Below are 22,508 nucleotides of genomic sequence, written 5' to 3' on the forward strand. Positions count from 1 at the left end.
TACAAGCTACTTTCTAAATTAGAGAAATTCATGGACAAACTACTTAAGGGATAACCATTTTCTTGTTATTGTTTTGTACTACCCATCTGTAACTGCAGTGCTTGGGATACATAGAAATATAAAATACATCCAAGAAGGAGAATGAAGAAACAGGCCTGGATTTAACACTGGTTTCAAGTTAGTTGCAAAATAGCTTAGGGGACCTCTGCCTGACAACTTGACAGTACCATCATTTGGTGAAGCACTGTAATAGGTCTCCTCACAATATCCTTAAACTTGCAGAAAATAAAATAAAATTGTCCATTATTCTGATGTGCAGTTTACATACTTGTCCTCCACTTTGTTAGCATTCATATGCCATGACACAGTTAAACTTACATCGGTTGGTGGCATGTGTTGACGAAAATAAGAGAGAAGTTAAAGAAATATTAAAGAAAAACAAACCCTGACAAGGCCTCACACACAGGCGCAGTAATTCTCCTGCAAGTTAAGGAAAAATTTGTCATAAGTGTTCAGCAATGGTATGCAAACTATTATGGGACATTTTGTTACAGGCTTCTTTGTAAGAGACTTTTAAATAACCTTTTGGACATACTTAAATGTCAAATTTTGTTTGGCACTAAGCACCAAACTGTAATAGAAATAACATTTCCCATATAAACAATGCTGCTTTTAATATGAACGTGCAAAAGATTTGAGACAGTCTGGCCGTTACCAGCTCCTGGCAGTTCAGTGCAAGGGTAACGCTCTGCGAGTGATTTCCCTTCCCATCCACAAAGGCTGGAAGCTCCTGTTTCTATTTAGGTAACCTCTGAAACATCCAGAGGAAAGGAAAGGATGGCAGGGCAAAGGGGTAAAACACGCTGAAAATAACCCTCACTGCAGGTGAATGCTAATGTAAACAATATTTTAAGGGTGCAGAACTGCAACAAACTGTTTCACCTCAAATTTCTTGTAGCATTATCAGGATAAATCAGACTGCAGAGAAGAGAGCTCCCGGGAGAAGAGCCTCGTGAAGAGGCGCTTGGATGCTTGATGTGGAAAGGGGCATCACGGGAGATGCCAAGTGAAGGGGGAAGGTCTCACTGCTGGAAAGGGATGGCAAGAAACAAGTTGCAATACACATGGGATGAGAAGCGGGTATCTTACAGACGGGGCGACAACACAGTTACCAAGCACCTCAGGCCCACACGGCCACAACTGTTTCTTAAAATGATGCTCAGATGATACTTTCTTAATATAGCTAAGATAAAGCCTGTAAACCACAGAGCAGCCTTGGGAAGATAGCTAAGCTGCGATCCAGGCTCTCTTGATGAACATTGCATGGGGGGGTCAAGCTCCCAGATGTCCATCACACACCTTGAGGAAGACTAAAAGCTGCTCCCTCACAGCCGTTACACCTCCTCCAGGCCCAAAGCAGGCCATGCAGTCTCTCAGCGGTGGGTCCAAGGTACGGACCTGACTTCTGGGAGAGTTGAATTTGAGCTTCTGCAATGTTGTGCAACTGCAATGTTCCCCAAATGGTTTCCCGGAGCTGAGTGGGATTCACCAGCTCCACAGTTTGGTTGTTAATAAAGGTGTGAGGAGGGAGGAAAGAAAACCCCATGCACTAGACACCTTCATGCCTCAGATCCCTGAACAGGTACTTCAGAGCACATTTATAGCAAATATATATTTTTTTCCATCTGAATTGCCTATTTCTTTCCAGGTGTTTCTTGCCAAAAGTGTCCCCTCTTTATCACGGGACTGGGGGTGGCTTTTCCTGCCAAGTTCTAGCCCCTGAATTGCATTTTATCCCTCCACTCAAGCCCATTGTGTGTGCCGGGTCTTTCCTTTTGTCACAGCGTGATCCCGCCGTGAGAGACGGGGCCCTCTGTGCTCCAGGAGAAGACTGAATGTGCAAAACTACCACACTGCTCCTCAGTCCTACCCTTATGATTAACATCAGATTCCCCCCGGAACTCTGTTATCTTCAGTTTTACTCACTCTCTCCCGGCTCTTTTATCAGCAATCACACAGAGTTAGCTAGGTCACGCAGGTCTTATATTTTGCCGTGCCAGGTTTGCATCAAAGAAAGAACTTTTTTTTTTGTTGTTGATGTGACATTGATGCCATTCAACTCCACCGTGAAACACTGCCTTTGGTCTAACAAAAAGAGCCGTGAGAGTCACCGCGTGGCAGCCATATCCAACCAAGCTATCTTGATTTCCAAAGGCACAAAAGCGCTGAAATGTCAGGCACCTGGGCATACCAGCGCCAGTCAATATAAGGCTAAGGAAAATAAAATTTCAAGGGCACAGATGAAGCTGTTGTCCTTTAAAACTATTTTGCTTCCTTCACTGAAATAATGTACATATCCACAATATATAAAATATGTTTATTTAATACGAAAAGTAGACCTTTTACACAGTGCAATACAAGAGAACAGTGCAATTGAGAAAATAAAAAGGCAGTTGCGCTACTGAATTTTAGTAAAAATCTATGCATTCAACAATGCAGCTGAGATTTTCTTATTTGTCATGTTAGAGAACATATTTTTACCAATATTATGTAAAGGAACTTTTCAAAATAGATCTAGTGGAGGGTTAAATTCACCAATCTCAGTCCTCCAATTAAAAAGAGTTTTAGACAATTAGCTGAACTCTGCACGACAGCTACTTTCCTTAACCCAAATACAAATGACTCCATTACCACCTAGAACAGAATATGCAAGATGAACACCAGTCCTCATGCAGAGCTATACAGATCTCAAACTCTGCAACCAAAGACACCGCTTTGCTGATTCAACTGCAAGGCCAGTATTTTTCTTCTGGAAAGAATGGGGTAGAAAACAAAACAGCGAATGGTTTTACCATGAGCTAAATTAATAACCTCTGAATGAGTTAACGATACCTCCTGCACTAGGATTTTAGTGTTAGTTTTTGTAAAGCTGAGAAAATGCAGAACTACAGGATCATAGATGTAAGCCAAGAAAACAGATGTATTTTCATTGTTAAAGTACAAAAAAGCTGTGAATTTTGCCTTTGGTTATTTCTATTTTATGTTAGTTTACATGCCTGTTTTAGCTTCAGGTTTTCAAATGAACTCAAAACTCCATCAACAGAAACAGGAATTTTGCCCAATTTCAGCATGAAACCAAGCATGATTTAGTTCAGATAATGTAACCACAGGAAGAGTATATATCATAAGCTACAGCCCAAGAAGCGAAAGTAACTCATGAGTCAAGCTTGAAGTTTACTCACTTGGGTCTACATTTAATCAAAAAGCTCCACCTGTTAGACTGAAGTTCAGGACTATGGTAGGACCAGAATCCAGGTAAGCATTAACCCACTTTTGCTTTAAACAGTAAGAACTTCCCAGAGATTTTGTAACTGCCATGAATAAGTTGGAAATGTTGTATTCCACAACCACATCAGTTAGAGCTCTGATAAATACACCAGATGGTGTTACAGCTTTGAATGTAATTTGAATTATACCAAACAGTGACTCCAAAATTCCAAACTACCTGAAGAATGAGAAGAAAAGCAGCGGCTCTTCAGAAAATAACTTTCACGTCCCATTCTGTTACAGTATGATTTGTGTGAGCTCAATACTTTTCTACATAATGGCCTTTAAAGAGCCATTAATAAAAATGCAGTTCTGACTTTCCAACTGATGTACAGTCATCTCCCATGACAAAAGCATTACCAGAGTGGATTTTGAAAGAGCAAATTGATTGATGCCTGGTGCCTACCTGTCTACAGGTGAAGACTTTGAATTCCGTGGTTTCTTCACTTGGGCGTACAAGGCTTCCACCGTCTGCCCTTCCCTCGGGCTCTGTGGTCGGGTGTTCAGTGTTATTGTGCCACTATTTGAAGAAGAGTCATAGGAAGCAATCCCAGCATACATTGGGTCCGCATCACAGCCAAACATCCGGTTAAAATCCTGTATCTCTGCATAGTCACGTTCACGAGCTTGTCTCTCTCGAAATTCTCGAGTTTTCGCTTGAATTCTGAAAAATTAAAAAAAGGCTGAAACTACTTTTCCCCCCCTAGTCATTTGAAAGCAGCAGTTAGCAGACACTTTAGGTAGCCCATCTTAATGAAAACCACTGAAGTGTTTCCAGTTTCAGTTTGTCATGGAGCCACAGGTTTACCTTGGATATTGAAGCTTAGATTGAAGCAATGCTACAATCAACACTGGTCTTTAAGGAAGAAGTCTGATTATCCACTGCCTTTTCTTTCATTATTAAGTTAAATGATGACTAGCCATAGCTGCTGGTAAACAGGGTTTACCTGTTGTTTCATGCATCTTAGGATGCCTGTGCTATTATCTGACCTGTGTGAGAATGGTCTGACATCATTCATATTGTATTGTACTCCACCAAAACCTAACAGATTTAATGGTTCTAATGCCTGGTTTGAGAGAGGAATTTTAATGTACTTTCTTGGCCCAACACTACAAATATCATACTTCTTTCAGAATTTAAAAACTTCATGAGGACAGGACACACATATATATATGTATGCATGCATGCAGTAAACAGCAGAAGCAGATTTTTGTATGAATCGTTTAAAATGTGCATGTTTTGCTTAAAATGTAAACAAACTGAATCTGGCAGGTCTCAAAATAAGGCAGTTTCTTCTCAGAAAGTAACAACATGTGCCTTATGTTAAAGTTACAAGTGAAAGGTGACGCTGCACTGGGGTTTTGTATCTAGGTGCACTCGTTTAGCGGTATGATAAAAAGTGACAGATAAAACCAGATGACATTTAGGAATCTGACAAACAGAAATTGAGCACAGGTCATATTTTCAAAAGCACACAAAGCTATTACTAAAATTTGATCCGGGCTTCAAAGTTTCTTTGGCATTTTAGAAAATTTGATGTATCACACACACACGCACAGCGAACCAAAAAAACCACAACCCCCCCAACATTGTCTCCCCAGACCAATTTAATGCTCTGTCATCATTGCAAAATGAAGCACTCAGCTGTCTCCTCCTTTCCATTAGTAAAATGTGCTCTTTTTTCATCTAATACAGCCACGGCTACACAGTGTGACAGCATCCATCCATTCAGGCTACAGCTCTGTGCACCTCTGTTACGTGCCACTTCCAAAGACAGCTTGTTCACCAACTTTTAACAAGAGCAGCCTACTCAAAGCCTCTGTCTCTTTTAAATGCAAGCCTTGTCTCTTTTGAAAACAGAAAAGCCTTGAAGTTAGGTAACTTTGACATTTTGGGAAATTTTAAACTTAGCCACAATCAAGATTAGTCTTTGCAAAAAGAAAAGGGGATACACAAAGGGTGTGATTCAGGCTTCAGCTTAACACGTCAGAATTTAGACGGCTGCAGTAGCTGAGGTCACGCCAGCTACGTGTGCAGGCTCTCTTTACAGTCCAGGGAGCCCCAAGTCAGCAGACTCCAGTTACGCAGCTGCTGTGCCAGTCGGTGTGTCCTAGTGTGCAAGGAGTCGCCCTGCAGACACTTTTGATGCTGCTGTTTACGTTTTCCTTGGGAGTTTGGATACCCAGCCTTGATTCAGCTTCTCAAACATAGGCAGTTAGGGCCACCTGACATCCCCAGGTAATCCTGCTGGACCTCCAGCTGCTAGGCAAGAAGGACTCCTGTAGGTCCTTGTCACTTCTGCCAGCCCCCGGCCGACAGCTCAGAGAGTGCGGTGACTCAAATGACACAAGGTGTCTGTCTTCAACCATGAGAATCCCTGAGCTGGGATGTGAACATCTGAATTTAAGTGTCTTCATCACAGAGTCCCATGCAAATTGTCCTTCCAATGCTAACAAAGATCGCCATAACAAAACAAAGGAATAGCAGGGTGGCACGATTAGGCAGACCTATTTTCCCCCAAATCCTACAAGTATTGACCAAGGATATTGATTTGGGATACAACTGATTGCCTGAACTCCCTTTGACAGCCAGTGCCAGCTACACTGATGGTTCAGTGATTCATTTACATGCCCCAAGTTATACCTCAGCATAATTCCTCTTCTTATGTCTACTACTACTGACCTGTGCCCCACAACTCTCATTCATATTCAGTCACAGTAGAGAGAAAAACAACCATACCAAAAAAAAAAAAAGGGCAAATAATAGAAGAAATCTGAGAAAGTTTAACTTAAACATTTTTTAATTTTGCAATTTTGAAAATAAAAAATTATTTTCTTTACTGGTTGGTCTTTTTATTTTAATATGGAAAAATAGAATTGAAAACTGTAACCCTATTCAGCTGACAGCATGTTCCTCCACAATTTCAGCAACATCAAACTGGAATTTTTTTTGTTTAATTTACAGTGAAGGAGCACTCAGGTTTAAACACAAAACCCACTTCAAATTTAAACTATGTTTTTGCGTGCCTATTTTTTAAATAAAAATATATGCTTTACATTGTCCTAGACTACAAAGCTGTAATTCAGAAATGTTACAACTTTAATTGTTTGGAAGGTATCTATGCGGAAGGAAAAGCAGGCCTGAAAATGATCTGTGGTTGTTGATTCCTCTTTCTGCAGGTTTCACTTCCAATTTGTAGTCCTGTGTTAATTACCCTGTGGAGGAATGCACTGTCTATTGATATTTGTCCTCTGAAAGGGAGAAGCAAAGGAAATCGGAAATTTCCCAAGACATTTTCATTTCAATGGACGACGTATCATCACATAATGGAGCAGTGGCTGACACCAATTTGAGAAAAAAAAAAATAAAATCCATGTATTTTAGATAGCCAAAATTTCAGTGTATGAAATCTGACAGTATAGCAATAATGTGGCATATAGAGTAATTCACTCAGAAGAAAACATTGTGATCTGAAGTGCTTATAAAACAGAATTACCTGGGGGTAACTGGTGATATTGGCCTCAGTGTTACACTGAATGCTATGAGAGATGCCCATGAACTGCTCTGACTTCTGACCATGAATATCACATCACTCTCCACAGGTGCAGACATAAATGTCCCCTGTTTCATGTTAACCAATGTTTCTCATGTATCTGCTTATCAGCTATTTAATACATGTGGATGCAGCCGCATTTGGAGCAAGAACATTAAGATTTTCCCATGCGTGGATCAATGCGGGATACTTACTGCTGTTCAAGTGGGAGAGAACTGATTGTTGAAGTGTTATGCAAGTAATTACGTTCATATCCACCAAGAACATTTTTAGAATATTTTCTACAATTGCTAATACGATGTGTTAATACACATACGTAGTATTAAAAATCAGAGTCTAAATGCATTATAAATCTCACTGTTAATTATAACCAAAGTACCCAGTAATCATTTGCAGGAAGTAACATTTAACGAAGGATAACCCTAAAATGAAACTTATAAGATGTCTGACTATACTGACACCCAAAAGGTTCTGATTTTTTTCTTAATTAATTTTCTGTTCTTTAAGTTTAAAGCACTGTGCAAATCCTATCACTTTCACATGACAAAAGTGTAGGTATTCTGATTACTTAACATATTTTTGAATATTGTTTAAAATACAGCTTTGGTTTTGCCTCCTCCAGGACATACTGCATTTAAACATTATGTCTCCAAACTTAAAGGACCCAAATGACCAGAGAAAAATATGTAGACATATTCTTGAAAAGAATAACAGCTATCAGCTGAATACTGCACTATCCCTTTTGCAATGATAAAACTCTGAATATATTTTTATATAAGAATCTGAATTCAATGTGACTTTTTTTTTTTCTTTTATGTTGACCCCCCTCTCTCTGTGCACGTGTGTGTATATTCCTGATATGGCCTAACTAATTTGTTAGCATATACCGCACTGAGTACACATGTGGGAAATGCCAGTGTGGGCTATTGTGGGAAAGATTAAAATGATTCTGTAAACACACTGTGCAGCACAGACGAGAACCTGGAATTTGCTCTGTACTTCAGCCCTAATCAGCAATGCTCCCGCTGTCCAGTATCTGGAGAAGCGTTTGACCACAGTGCTTTGGTTTCACAACGTGGATATGTGCATTAAGCTGTCTTCACTGAATTGTATTTCTTCATGACATGGCACAGCAAAAATGCATACGTCAGAAATTTCAGATCAGCTAATTTTGAGGATTTATGGCCTTCCTATGGATTTTGTGTGGGTTTAACAATAATAATAATGCTTAGCATTCATACAACTCTTTTCATCTTCAAAGAATTTTGCAAAAAACTGCTTATCAATTTTGTAGTGTTTAAATGAAACTGAACTTTGAAAACCACAAAAGCTATCCCGAGAAGTTTCTAAATCCTCCTTGCTGAAGTGTTAATACTGAAAATGTCAACAACGTACTGTCGTGCTTTTGAGACTCAAATTATAATGTTCAGTAAAGTATAAACTATCCTCATGCATTTATGTGCCTTTCAATTCAAAAGCTAATGATAACTGCTTCAAAATGACAATATTGTTAGCTCCAGAACTTCCTATAATTGTTAGAAGAGCTTTTCATTGCAAGCTAATCCAGTAATGATAGACATACCCATTGTATAGCAACTCCTATGCACGTGAAATGGTGGTCACAAAAGTAAGGGAAAAGCTTCTGTGCTGCTGTCTCCAGCAAGCAGCTGCCACCTCGTTCCCTTCTTCAAAATCCTGGGAGTGGGATTCAGCTTTCAGATGAAGGCAACTACCGTTTTAGACACTGCAATTTAGGTGTCGACAACTGTTTTGGGCTTCCAGAAGAGTTGGTCAAGATTCAGTCGCATCAGGCAGCTGTCCATAGAGTCTAAGAGAGCGGTTCAGCCCAACAGCACAAACGTGGCCATTTCAAGGTGAAGCTGAACCCTTCTCCAGGCTTTACCAACTGAGTCGAGCACATGCCCTTGACCACAAAGGGTGTTTAGCCACACAGCTCACATGTAGATAACAAATTAATCATATTAGTCTGCAAGCCAAATACCACCCTGAACCAAACGTTTACAGCAGTTCTGTCTGAACTAAACTTTAACCTTTTTCCAGTAATGGAAAACTCAAATCTCTGGTGTTTGCAGAGCTGTTGTGAGTAAAAATGAATAAGCAAAGTTGGCAAAAAAGAAGAGAAATCAACCCTAATTTCATGTAGTGTTAGGAGTGAAATTATAAATATATATTCCCAATCCCTTGGGAGCTTCAGTCCCCTTTGTGGGATTTTTTCATATTAGCGATTCAGATCCTTACAGAAAATCACCTACTTATCTTAATTGATGACCACAGCATGCGAAGGATATTCATGGCTAGTACACTACATTTGCTGTTGCAATGCCCTCCCCTCGGAGCAGAAACAAAGTTGGCTGCTCTTTCTGGTGTGCAATTGCTTGGTCAATTCAATTAATCCTCCTGCTGCTGCCAGGATTCAGCTATTGCCCAAGTGATAATCCACAACCTCATCTTTTCCACCGAGGCTCACTCATTTACAAAATCAGTATTGAACGCTTGCAGTTCCACATATGTGAGATGGCTGACAATGTTTATTAAGGCTAGAAGCAGCATTGTGTAAGGACAGAAGCTAAATGACAAGCCATTCACCACTGCCAGTTCTCAGTCCTTCTGCCATCAGACTGGCATGCATCAGGGTGATGGATTGAAAACAGAGTAAAACAAAGACATGTTTATAAAGCCAGTCAGCTTGTTTAAGTTAGTCAGACGGGATGAACGCATTCGGTCCAACTTTTGCCAGATATCATTTCTAATGAAGAGGTCAGGAGGTGTGTTGGCCAGTTGCCAAATCTTGTCAAATTTGTCCCCTCCTCCTTTGCTAGTGAAAAATACCTTGCAGGCACAGTGTGCCAGCCACTAAGCCAGGTCTTGCTGTTCCTCCTCCCCCCGTCCTCGATTGCCTTCAGGGCTTTAATGGCCCTTTTTCTAATTTTTGGCAATCAAGTCAATGTGGGAGTTTGTCCTCTCCTGTGTTTTTCTTTGACCTTTGTCTGGATCCAAGCAGAATTTTTCTGACAACTACTCTTCTAATGAGGGTACCTTGATTATAGACATTATTGTGATTTCCCTCTGAACCAGCTATGACACTTAGGTTTTCTTATGACAATTAGAGGTAGCCAGTTATCACAGTTGAAACCATCTCTCAGCAAAACCATCTGCTTTTCTGGGAAAATAACTCTAAAGGATCACTGTGGGCAACAGAGAATCATGGGCAGCAACAGCGGTACCTTGTAAATAAGAAAGACATCTCCTCTTCCTCATTTCATCCAAAACTTTAGCATATTTAAAAAAAAAGTCAGAAAATAACTGCTACAAAAATATAATCTTTAAATTGGAAGGCTGGAGACCAACCTTTTTCAAGTTATTAAAAGAAAAAAAAAATAACGGTTCTGCCTTATCTCCTGTGTACATACATGTGTGGCCAACTGGCTAAAATATGACTGTCCTCTGATCCCAAACACATACAAAATGTGGTCAGTTTGCTATGGATAAGCACAAGCGTACAGGGGCAAAATCAGAAAGGCTAAGGCACAATGTGAAATAAAAGTAGCAGGGAGCTTTAAAGATAACAATAAATCATTGCGTAATTGCATTAGCAGTAAAAGGAAGAGCAAAGAAAAGGTTGCTCCCCTGCTCAGTAGTGAGGGAATGATATTGACAGATGATGCTGAGGAGACCTAAGGCTTAATTTTTTTTGTCTTTGCATCTGTCTTCACTAAAGTGGTTGATTGCAAGCAGGTGGCCAGCACAATTGATACTGCCACCAAGAACAAAAAGATCTTCAATCTAAAAGCAAAAGAAGTAGCTAGAAACTGGTTAAGCTGGTTGAACTTCATCCGACACACACAACTGTCTGAGGCAGTCTCAGCCCTTTTTCAGTAACCATGAGAACCTGTTGAGGACAGCTGAAGTATTGAAAGACTAGAAAAAGTCAAACATCCCTTGGAGGAGGAGGAGAATTACAGACTCATCAGTTTAACATCAATCCCCTTTGAAACAAACTATTGGTAAGCACAGAGAAGATAATGGCACAAGCAGTAGCCACCATGGATTTATCAAGAACAGATGTGGTCAAGTCAGTTGGATTTCCTTCTACAACACCACAAATGGCCTTGTGAACAGAGCAGAAACAGTACGTCCCAAGCTCAGAAAAACAGCAACGGGATAGATGCAATGGGTTGAACCAGGCAGTTCCTACAGAGTATTTAGAGAGTAGCTCCCAGCAATTCACAATCAGGCTAGATGGATGGATGGAGGCATTTTCTACGTGGATCTCTCTCTGAATTTACTCAGGTTTTTCATTATTAATTAGGATGCTACTGAATCTGCAGAAAACTCAAATAAAGGAACTTTGGAGGAAAGGATTAACATTTTAAATGTTCTTGAAAAATAAAGTAGGCTTTAAAAATAGAATTAACTTCAATAACAGCAACTAGAAGGTAATTTACATAGTTGGAATAATTAAGCATACCAATTAAAAGTAGGGGGAAAATCTGTGAGTTGTTTTTTCAGGAGTGGATCTGGAAGTTCTACTGGGTAACAGATACGCACGAGTCAGCAATGTCAAGCTGTTGGGGAAAAGAAAAAGACAGAGTGGGGACACAACAGCAGTCTCCAGATACATAAGGAGGAAAAGAATAATGTTTTCCATCTCTAATGGAAGTATTAGGTATTTAAACTGCAGCAAGAATAATTGAGACTAGATACTATGGGCAGGGGAATTTTCTAATGAAAAGGTAGTGGCAAAGATTGCCACGGGAAGTTGCAGAGTCTATGTCCTTATAAACTGAAAAAAACAAGGAAGAAACAAACATCTTCCAGGAATGGCATACACAGGAGATCCTATCTTGGAAACATGACATCATCTCTCTTCCAGATCTACAAGTCTGCACCTACATAGAAATTTTATATACATATATTTCCTACATATTGGTTCTACAACAACAGAGAAGCAAAAAGGACTACATACAAAAAAGGAAAGAAAAAAAAAGAAAAACAAAGCTGTCCACCACCTCAGAATTAAAGAAATGTATCTACACAATCAGACAGCCTTAATTTTCTTTCTCCTTCAACAATCACAGCCTATCTGTCAATTAGACTCTGCGATAGTACTTGCTGTCTCTCTGCAGTTCCCCCCTCCTGAAATCCCACATGCAGAAGAGATGCATGAGAATTTCAAAAACCTTTAATGAGCTACAACCCAGGAGAGCTGTAGTTAAAAAAAAAAGGGGAGGGGGAATAAAGGTGATTACTACAAGTGCCCTAATACATTAAGAAGAGACAACATGCTCATTTTCATAAGGACTTTGTAAAGAAGGCTATTAAAGAAGGCAGTAAAATAGAAATGAAGATGTAAAGAAATGAAAGAAAATGCAGGAGAGAAAGTAAATATTACGTATATAAACAGGTGAAGAGCAAACACCAATATGAAGCCAAGTGACATTGATGAAACTAAAGGAGACATCAGAATCATCTCCTTTAACCTGGCGGAATCTCACACGTATTTCAGCCCTACTTTTCCTTCTCCCCTCACCTTCTTAATTCATCCTTTGTCTTTCCACAGTGAAGATACATCTCCCCAGCAGAGTATCTCAAATCTGCTTTCTTGGATCTTGGAGTAAACAAGTGAAAATCCTTGCTTATTTTGATTTAAAAAATCTGTAAATTACCACCTTACTTCCATTTCAATGGAGTTTTTAGACTACTTTGCAGTTAACAGTCTGCAGCATTGCAGAGTGGAGGGTATGTCTGCTGTGGTTTTTTAAAGGATATGTTTCAACCAAAGCCGATTGTATCAGCTACACAGACAGTATAGGCTCTCCCATCTCCAAAACAAACACTACCACGACTGCAATCTTCTCTCCTTATTTTCATGTCTGATCCAAGGGTCAGTGACCCCAGCAGCGGAGGATCACCCTGATGGGCAACTGGGACAGTGATCCTGCTGGGAGCCATGATGCATCAAAGCACATCATTGCTGTCTGTAAGCAAAACAGAATTTAGTTTTTCTTTTGCATTACAAAACTGGCCAGAAGAGCTGATATTTACACCTATGACAACAGATCCCTGATCATTAGATTAATTTAGCTGTAATCTCCTATTTAGCTCTTTTGCTGGACTGAAGTAGAAAGGAAGAAAATCATGAGATTCAGCTATTGCTGAAACACGACTTGAGAGAGCTCCTGCTTCTATCCCTCCTCATTTTAAGAGCCCTGGTTTCCTCTCTCATGCAGGCTGTCTTGGACCGTTTCCCCCCTAAATTTCTTTTTTTTCCCAACTGGAGAATAATGCCAGAAAGCAGCACTGGTGGGTATCACCGGAATTCTGCAGTTAGATGAGCAGCTGTTCCCGTACGTGCAAGAAACAAATGACACAGGCATACCATATATCAAATGGCACCATATATCATATCATATATCAAATCAGTCATTCCCAGATACTGCAGGCAGTGACTGGAGGCCCAGCTACAATACTGTCATCAGTTGGCTGAGCTGAGCCTAACCAGAATCTACACTCTTCTAGCCGAGGTATAGTAACAAGAGTGGGTATAACATTCTGCCGCTAGCTCTATTTCAGGTCCATTATTCTGTGTTTCTAGAGTACTATGTATAAAGTAGCCTAATCCTGAAGTGGGAAAATGAAACAGTCTGAAGTGACAAAAAATACATGAAAAACCTCACAACAAAGCAAAGGATTATGTGAATTTCATACACTGAAGTTGAAAGAGAAGGAAAAAAACCCAACAACCCAACAAAAAAGAACCAAACCAAAACCCCACAAATACACAATATAGCTTATAAATCAGTATCTTTGCTCAGGACCCCAAATTAGCACCCACAACACCTCTCAGGATTCACTTCTAAAACCTTGCTGGGTCACAGTACTGAGTGAGAGCAGAAATCTACAGCTGGGCCAGAAACAGAGCCAGGTTTCTTATACCCCATTAAAAGGTTTGTTCTAGTACCTGGTTACAAAATAAAAGTTCCAGCTGTGATGTGAAGGAAGGACCTGTCTGCCTGTTGTGAATACATTATGAGGTGTCTTTCTGATTAGTCAAATTCTTGCTGCTGTATCTAAGAATTAGGAAAGAAGAGCAGGTTTAGTGCCTTATCTTACTGTTAGACTCCCGCAGTTCAGTCTGGAAAATCTGATGGATTTTCACTTCTGTTCGACTCATCAACAGTAAGATCAGTAAGTTAGTAATTATGGTACAGCTTTTTTAATTCTCAAATAAGTATTTGCTACAGCAACTCTAACTGTAATGTCATAGTTTATGGCACATCGGAGGACATGCTGCCGCCTTATCCTAAAGCTCTTGGCATTCAAAAGTGAAACACAATGTATTAGTGCTCTTACTCGGAGCTGAAATTTCTAACAGAGTGCTGAACTCATATGATCCGCAAGACACCTCAACCAAATTTGTAACTCAGAATATTATAAAGACCACGTAAATGTTATTTTTAAAAATATGGCAAGGGACTTGGCCAGACCTTGCCCAGTACAATGTCTTGAATCACTGCAGAGGAATAATAGAGAAAATACACTTCTAGCATGAGGTCTTAAAATCTCTATATTTACAATATGTAGCTAGAGAATGTGAGGAGCTTTGTTTAAAAAACTACCTCAGCAACTATTATTCCACAAAAGCTTTAATTTACATATCTCCTAAAGTCAGTATTTTTATGAAGTGGAACTGGTCTGAAATGTTTTTCCAAAGCTCAATATTCTTATGCTTCATTTCTGTGTTCTCTTACAAAATTACTGCCATCGATTTGTTTTCACATCCTGCACCCTCATCCATTATGTAAAAAAACACTGCCAAAAACAATGCTACAAATCTCAGTGAAACTGGAATATCCCTTGACAAGCAGACCCCATCTCAAAATAAGTGAGAATGAGAAACACATTGCTCTCATTTTCTGATTCACAGAGGAATTTTTTCTCTCCTCTCTTACGGGCTGGGAAGGGGGTGGAAGTTTTATCAGCAAAGATTTTACACAAGTCACTTTAGAAAATATTTACATTCTGAATGTTTGCAGTAATAATGGACTTAGAAGTAATAGTTCTAGTGAAAGCTTTTAAGTGGCATCAAAATACAGCAGCAACAAAACTAAAGCTGAACCTTTGTGTTATTTTCAAGATGCAGATAACACTCGGGCTATGTAAGAAACAAAAATCCTTTCCCTATCACAGTATGTTGTCTTTTTTTCCGAAAAGTAAGATGAAACTGCTTGATGAAAATATTTTGCTTAAGGGGAAGAAAGTTGGGGTTTTCCAATAAAAATATTATGGTCTCTCTGGGAAATCTGGAAAGACACCAAGAGTGTCCTGCTGTTCAGCCCCCTACTCCATCTGATACTTTAACAGTTCCAGATGGCCTTTACTACAGGATGACCTCCCCTCTATTCTTTTATTATGACCTTTGGGTCACAAATTATCTATAGGATGCTGCTGTCATTCTGTAAGACACTGTTCTACTCTTTCATCTGAAGACTAAAGATGCTTAACGTTAAAACTCATCTTTGTTAGGCTGACCTTCCAATGACGATCAAAACAGACAGTTATTCCAATCAATGTCACTGCTGGAGAAAATATGTTTCATTTTTTGCAACACTGACATTAAGAAACTAAGGCATGGTTTTAAATCAGATCACTTTTGCAATTCTACTTGGCTGGAGAGCATAGTATATTATATTCATTTAAAATATCAAAAGTATTGCTGTAACGGTTTTCATGAGTTATGTTGATTAAAGAGATGTGGTGGGTTCGTCTTTTGTAAGTTATTGATGTGGTTTTCATTTAAACTTCATTGATAGAAGGTAATAAAACTTTATGTAGGTTTTATTAATTATTTGTCTTTCTCTATCATCATAAATGGAACACACTGAACTTGCATAGGAAAATATAATAAATAGTCCCAATGTACTAAATAAAGTAATAAGGTTAATTTCTTTCCTGCTGTCAGTAAATTCATGTTAGCAGTCTCTCGTCAGCTTGACATCAATTAATGATTTTAATTCCAGACTCTTGTCACAGTACTCACCACCCTTTCGTCTAATTAAAATGGATGATGCATGATGAAGGGAAAACACAAGACTTCTGTTCTTGTTGTAACATTTCTATTCATTAGTATACTTTTACAACAAAGGGCTTGTGGCTTTAATAGCACTAGAGAAAGATGAAGAGGAGTTTATTATATGATGGAGATAAAGACCCTTATACCCTTAGGAAACATATAATACAGGAAGCATTTTATGGAATGACCGACTCCTTCAGCAAAAAGTATCAATGTTATTTCAACTACTAATGAACAGACAGAATGTTTCACTCCAAATTTAGGAAAAATCGTTACGTGAGCTGAAATTGTAGCCTTGTTTACGTTCGCACCCAAACGTTGTCAGCCTATTGATTGATCTTCAAACGTAACGGCAAATCTGCCAATACAGAGACAAACGACTGATCCACCTCCCCCAGACGGCATCTCTGCAAGACCAATATCCCCGGTCACCTCTCCCACTCTTTCTGCCCTACTCTGGCAGCTGCCCCAGCACCGCCTCCGACCTCCAACCACTAAAAGCATCTCCCCAACCCCCCGTTACAAAGAGAGTTTCCCCCCAGCTGGCAGCAAGGCGGTAAGATTCACTCTGCCGCACGAAGCCCCGGGGAGGTTTCCAGCCCGGAGCCCCCCTGCAGCGCCCAGCGGGGCGGGCAGCCGCGCCACAGCCGGGGCGGGAGCTCCCCCTCCCGGCCCCGCCGCCCCGGCCGGTCCCACGGCACGCCCGGTGCCCGCACGGGGGACATTTGCACAGACGCGGATAAAAGTAACAGCGGAATTATGTAAATTTAATTCCCTTTGTAGCCTAAGGGAACAAAAGGTTATGTTTTCCAAAACAGAAAGGAGGGAACTAGCAAAGAACCAGGTTTCTTTTCCAGATGAGAACTGTACGTATGCACGTCTGAAGTGCAGTACTGCTTTGCTGTGTGTCAATCTTCCTCCAAGTACAGCAGTGACTGGAATGGTACGGCTGCTTTTTCTGAGCAAAGGAAGCCCCTGGCTCCAAAAGCCCCCATCTGACTGCTCCATCACCTCCCAGCATTTCTGGAGCCTCTGTCACAGTGCTCCCACCAGAACAGCTCTTTAATTCTCTTCCAGATGATTTCTCCTTATCTCCTCAAGACTGATCCTCGCAACACAGGTGTTTAAGCACCTGATTTTGCACCCATTTCAGTGGAGGTTGAGGAAGAATACAATACTAAGATTTAAATTCTTTTATGGTAACCCAGAGATTTACAGAATATTAGTAAAGCTCTAAAGTCAGTGTATTAACCAAATGGAGAAAATATCCTGTAGACTCTTCTTCTAAGAGGAAGTGCCTCTAGAGGCGGATTAAAGCATAAACACTATTCACCCGTAGCTGGGATCACATACTCTGAATCATGAGATTACATTAGAATTGCAACTTTCATCTTTTAAGCATTATCTAGCAGTGAACCACACTGGAGACAGCTAAATTTGTTCAAAACTTCACAAAGAAGTATGTTTATTTCATTCCTCTGTTATCTACTACCCAGGTACAAAGAGTAAAGCTGTTTGGGTTGGGGAGCACTTGGGTTGGTAGAGGAAGTCAGTCCAAGGCTGAAGACATGGCCAGCATGCATGGCCTTGCCAGGTGGGGGTCAAGAACTACACGTGCCCTAGCTGAAGAGGGGCAGAACACAGGCAAAGGGTTTTGATTTGCTGAAGATTTATTTTGTAATGAACACACAGCTGCAGGGGAAAAAACAAAACCAAACCAACCAAACAGAAAAGAAATCCAAGGAAAAACGCAAGGATGAAAGAAGGAGAGACGAAGGTATCAGAACCTGCTGTTAGAGGGATGTCGCTCTCCAGCAAGGGCCACCAGTAAAAACCAGAAGACAAAAGTGGTAAGTTTTCTGAACAGTTCTGTCTTCACATGCCCTAAGAAAGAGCTTATACTACAGGGTCTTGAAGAAGTCAGAAAACATTTCAGGGCAATCAGGTTGCAGGATACCGATGGACACACTGGCTACGTATCGAGAAAACCGTCTCCTGGAAGGCCCTTGAGCACCAGATGTACAGAGTTTCTGAAATGGAAAGGTATGTGATCTTCCAAAGGCTTAGGTCCAATAGCACAGCAGAAGGTGACCATTCATCTGAAAACTAACTGGGTTGTAACAGCAATTCCTCTTGGTCATTGACAAAAGTTTCAAAATCTGGTTTAAAGTCTATCCTACATAGCAATGCCTGTGTAAGACTAAGTAGTTTGAAGCATCTCTGAAAGCTCAAGATACCCCACACATCTCCGATCTGTAAAATCCAAGACATTACTCTTAGGAAGACGGTCCAACCACTGGTGCATCAGGAGACTCTGGAACTGATAGATGACTATCTATAACAAAACCAAGAAGGGCCCGAGGCTGTTTTTTCACTCTCTCTGAGTGAATGTAGCATCTCAGTAGTACCCAGTTTTAGCAGTCCAGTGATGGACAGGATGACAGCATGGCAAAGAGGGACTCCAAGTTAGCATATATACATAAACTAGCTGTGATCTGGCACAGGAATAGAGGTAATTTAATTCAGGTCTTACTCGACTTTCTCAAGACTCTGCGGTATAGTCTCTCTCTCAGAAGACGCAAGGCCAAGTTCAGAAAACCTATTGCTTAGTTTTGCCTTAAGGTTTTGACTGGTGCCATTTCTGGGGAGAAGCACCCTTTCTAAGAGCACACCAGAGCCCATCTGGATTTTCAGATCAGTGCTTGGCAGATACTCAAGGACAATGCAACCAGACTTCTTTTTCTGCAGTAAACCAGTGTTAAGAAATAGTGACACGGGGTGACACTGTCCTATGACCTTGGATGAACTGTTAATCCAACATTTGGAGAATTTACAAATAGCAAGCGTTTCACAGCAATTTTGGTTAGGATTGGTGGGTGGTCTCCTCAGATGATGCTCCTAATTGTTCCAGTAGTCTATCTTATTGAAAGCTGCCTGTATTTTCAACTAGATAATTTCATTTTCTGTTCAAAACTACTTCAAGACTGTCAGTAAACACATACCATATACAGCTTAAGAGATAAGCTCCTTAATAAGGAATTATTATTAATAATATGTTTATAAAAGGCAATTTTCTTCATTTCAATCATGGTAAATTGAAGAACATTAATTTGCTTATTTGTCTCTTAATCAATATGAACACTACTTTCAAGATTTTAAAGAAAATACTACTGTAAGAACCATACTATTAAAATTATCAAGTCAAGGCATAATAATTCCATAAACTTGTGGGCATGATTGATTTTTTAATGGACCGTTCACTTGTTCTCTGACCCCCTAAGGATTTTTGCTCCTAGCCTCTCATACATAGTAAATTCATTAAATCCAACCTATTTCCCCAAAGTATTGCATCATTATAGAGGTATATAGTACCAAATACCAAGTAAAACAGAGCAAGTGAATTGTACTGCTAAAAACACTGAGGGAGAAAAAAACCACAGAAAACCAAGTTAAAATAGCAGCCATTATGAACCAACACTGACAGTAATATTTTACTCTGTCTCCTAGTAAGCATTTTGAGGGATTGTTCAGTTAATTTGCAAGAGTACTCTTCATCAATAGCATGTATCTAACATCATTATTCTACAGGATCAAAAGGAAACCTCTGCAACCTAACTGCAAAAATATTTAGTCTCTATGGACCAAATCAACATCTGAATTTTTCAGAAACATAAGGAAGCACCTCACACATTTGGTTGCTATTTTATTGTCTTTTATTAGTTGTACATGCCACTACCCCAAAGAACTTGCATTCTCTTATAGACATAACACAAAGGAAAGCAAATACACAGTTAGGGAAAGAAGGAGGAGGACCCGTGTTACGATAACATCAAGCTGTTATGAAGTTCTGGCACATGCATTTTCTGCAGCTTCAGTGAACACATAAAATTGGTTTTATGACACACGAGGAGTGAGATTCCAGCAAAGTTTCAAATTGGTTAGCATAACTTGATGGACAGGGATTAGGAATTTGCTCCATGCATTGGGGGCTATACAAATAATTTCATAATTCTACCTTGGTACCCAGCGTGACTATTGCAACCTCTCTTACATCAGCACATGGACAGTCTATACTCTCACCACTCTTACTGAGAGAGACAGAGAGACACAGAGAGACAAAGAGAGAGAATGAAGAGAGAGAAAACGTTACTAACTTAAACGTCAAGTCTTTCTTCTTTGAATAAATGTATCTGGCCGGTTTTCTGGGGACCTAAGGTTACAAAGAAAGCCTCTGTGCTGGGCAAGTTTGGGTTCAGTGGAGCATATTAAGGCAGGGATGAGCACTGTGCATGGGTGTCTAACCTTCCCCCAGCCCGGAGCTGGCTGGAGTGACAGAGGCGGCTTTCAATGTCTCTGAGTTTATCCACAAAGTGGCTGGTCTGCCCATGCGGAAAGGGAAGTTGACCGCACAAACACCCTCACATCCAAAGCCACTTATCTCCTTCAATTCCAGTATTCCCCTTCACCATTTAACCTGAAAGCACGTTACTCTTAAAATCAGTAACAAATTTAATGACCCTGCTTCAATTTTGTTAAAAAAGAGAAAATAAAAAACAATCAGAGAAGTAAAAAACAATCAGAGAAGTAAAAAACAATCAGAGAAGTAAAAATAATCAAGCCCTGTGATCCAGCCACCCTCTACTGTCAGAATGGATGGAGAAAGGCATGAATAAATTTTTACATCAATTTATGCCAGTTATCTGTTAAAGAATAAAAAAAAAAAAAAATCCCGTAAAGTAATTCAAACAGATGGTCACAAATTATAAAGTTTCTGCAGTTTAACAAGTTACTGCTGACCTTCAGTAACTAATAAATGTATACTTCTAGCCTGCCTTAACTTTAATGTACATCACTCAACTCTAAAAGAACTGAAAGCAAACCATTTTAGGTTTAACTGAGGAGACTACATGAGTTACCGTGGCTCTGCTATTCCGGTGAGCTGTTAGAGTGATGAAGCCATCATTTATAAACTTCTGTTCTTACCTGCAGAAGCCCAAGGTGCAGAGATGATGGTCAAAGGGGTCATTAGGACTAACTAGCCATATCTCTTGTAAAAGGACAACAAAAGTTCCCTCCGTAGTTGCTGCATCAATCCTCAATTTATGGCTGAGCTACAGCATAATTTTTAGATTAATCATTCCAATTCATAGTTCACTTTCACTGCTAAATGTGTCTGAATCTATTTACCACTCAACATTCAAACTTTGTAACCCTTTAAAGTTTGCCTCCTTACTGAAGAGATGTCTACTCAAAGAGGTCGTCTGCACGCGTACCCCTGAATACTAGTTAAGTTACGGCCTAAGCTTTCCAAGATTTTGACTAATTTGATATATGAGATATCGGAGTCTAGGCCCCAAATATCTACGGCTACAAGAGACAGGATGAAAAGTAGATTTGGAAATATTGAGAAGAGCATATGACATATATATTATATAAGTTTTTAATGTTAAGGGAAGATGACATGGAAAAATAGAGGTACTCACCACTCATTTTTACAATTAGCAGTTTAATATACATATTCCATAAACAGACTGCATGACACATAAATAGACTGAACTCCAGTGACAAATATACTGATAAGTATAATTTTTAGTTTTTTTCTAAATATATCGATGCAAAAACTAGATATGCAAGACTTCGAAGAAAAAATACAAAACATACTTCATTCTATATAAATACTTGTTTTCTGAAAATGTCAATAAAATCAGTTATAGAATATATAGAGACAACATTTAATATTTTTACTCCAGTCTCCTCAATAGGGAAAGGAGCTCTGGGTCTATAAAAGGTGCTTAATGCAGCCAAAGAAGCTGTTTATACTAATGTCCAAAATAAATCCATCTTTGTCTTGTTATTCAATGTATATAAACATATCAACATTTGGGAAATTTCATCAGTGAAAACTGAACTTCAGTTATTTAATTTAAAAAGCAAACTCTCTCTATCAAGGTTTAAGCAAATACTGAAGTCTACCTCTCCTGTTCTTGCTTCATTCGTATTCTCTCCTCTTCTGAAGTAAGAGCTTCCTGCACTTTTATTTTACCAGTTTTCTCACTCTTGTCATCTTTGCGATGTTTGCCAAACCTGTTAATAACACACAAAAAAAGAATCTAACTTGTGAAATGAACAAAACTGTATTTTCCTTTTCCTATGACAAAGAGAGTCTTTCAAGAATGGCTGCTGGAAACCAGGAAGGGAAAGTGCAAAGACCTGAGAATCTCAACTTTTAGTATTTTCAGGCTGCTTTTGGTTTTTTTGCATAGTTTTTTTTTTACTTTATTTTTATTTCACCCCTCTTAAAAGTTTATAGAATTCCTCACTAAAGAATAGAACAAAACAACAACAAAAGAAACAGGACCACATTCCTTTTTTCTCCCAGGATTTTGTAGTCACTATTCTTAAATACACGGTCAAACGATGTTTTAGAAATTACTCAACGCTATCACTGCCAAAGAATGCAACTCAAGTTTACACTAAGCGAAAGCTTTCACATATGAGCTGCAAGAGACCCAGCGCTGTATGTCTGACAGCTG

General features: G+C 39.5%; 1 protein-coding gene across 17 annotated transcripts in view; it reads right to left on the minus strand.

Annotated features, from left to right (window-relative positions):
- PARD3 (par-3 family cell polarity regulator) overlaps positions 1-22,508 on the minus strand; it is a 463,724-nt gene that overhangs the window by 98,737 nt on the left and 342,479 nt on the right. For 11 of the 17 annotated variants that reach the window (XM_075746547.1, XM_075746540.1, XM_075746536.1 and 8 more), the window contains 2 exons: positions 21,949-22,059; positions 3,734-3,991 (listed from right to left, as the gene is read on the minus strand). In XM_075746547.1, coding sequence (XP_075602662.1) covers positions 3,734-3,991; positions 21,949-22,059 — 369 coding nt within the window. Of the gene's footprint in view, positions 1-3,733; positions 3,992-19,691; positions 20,064-21,948; positions 22,060-22,508 lie in introns of those variants that run through there. The other 6 variants (XM_075746548.1, XM_075746542.1, XM_075746545.1 and 3 more) reach the window with 2 other exon arrangements.

Source organism: Balearica regulorum, chromosome 2 (genome assembly GCF_011004875.1).
Source record: "Balearica regulorum gibbericeps isolate bBalReg1 chromosome 2, bBalReg1.pri, whole genome shotgun sequence".
In the NCBI taxonomy this organism is placed as follows: Eukaryota; Metazoa; Chordata; class Aves; order Gruiformes; family Gruidae; genus Balearica; species Balearica regulorum.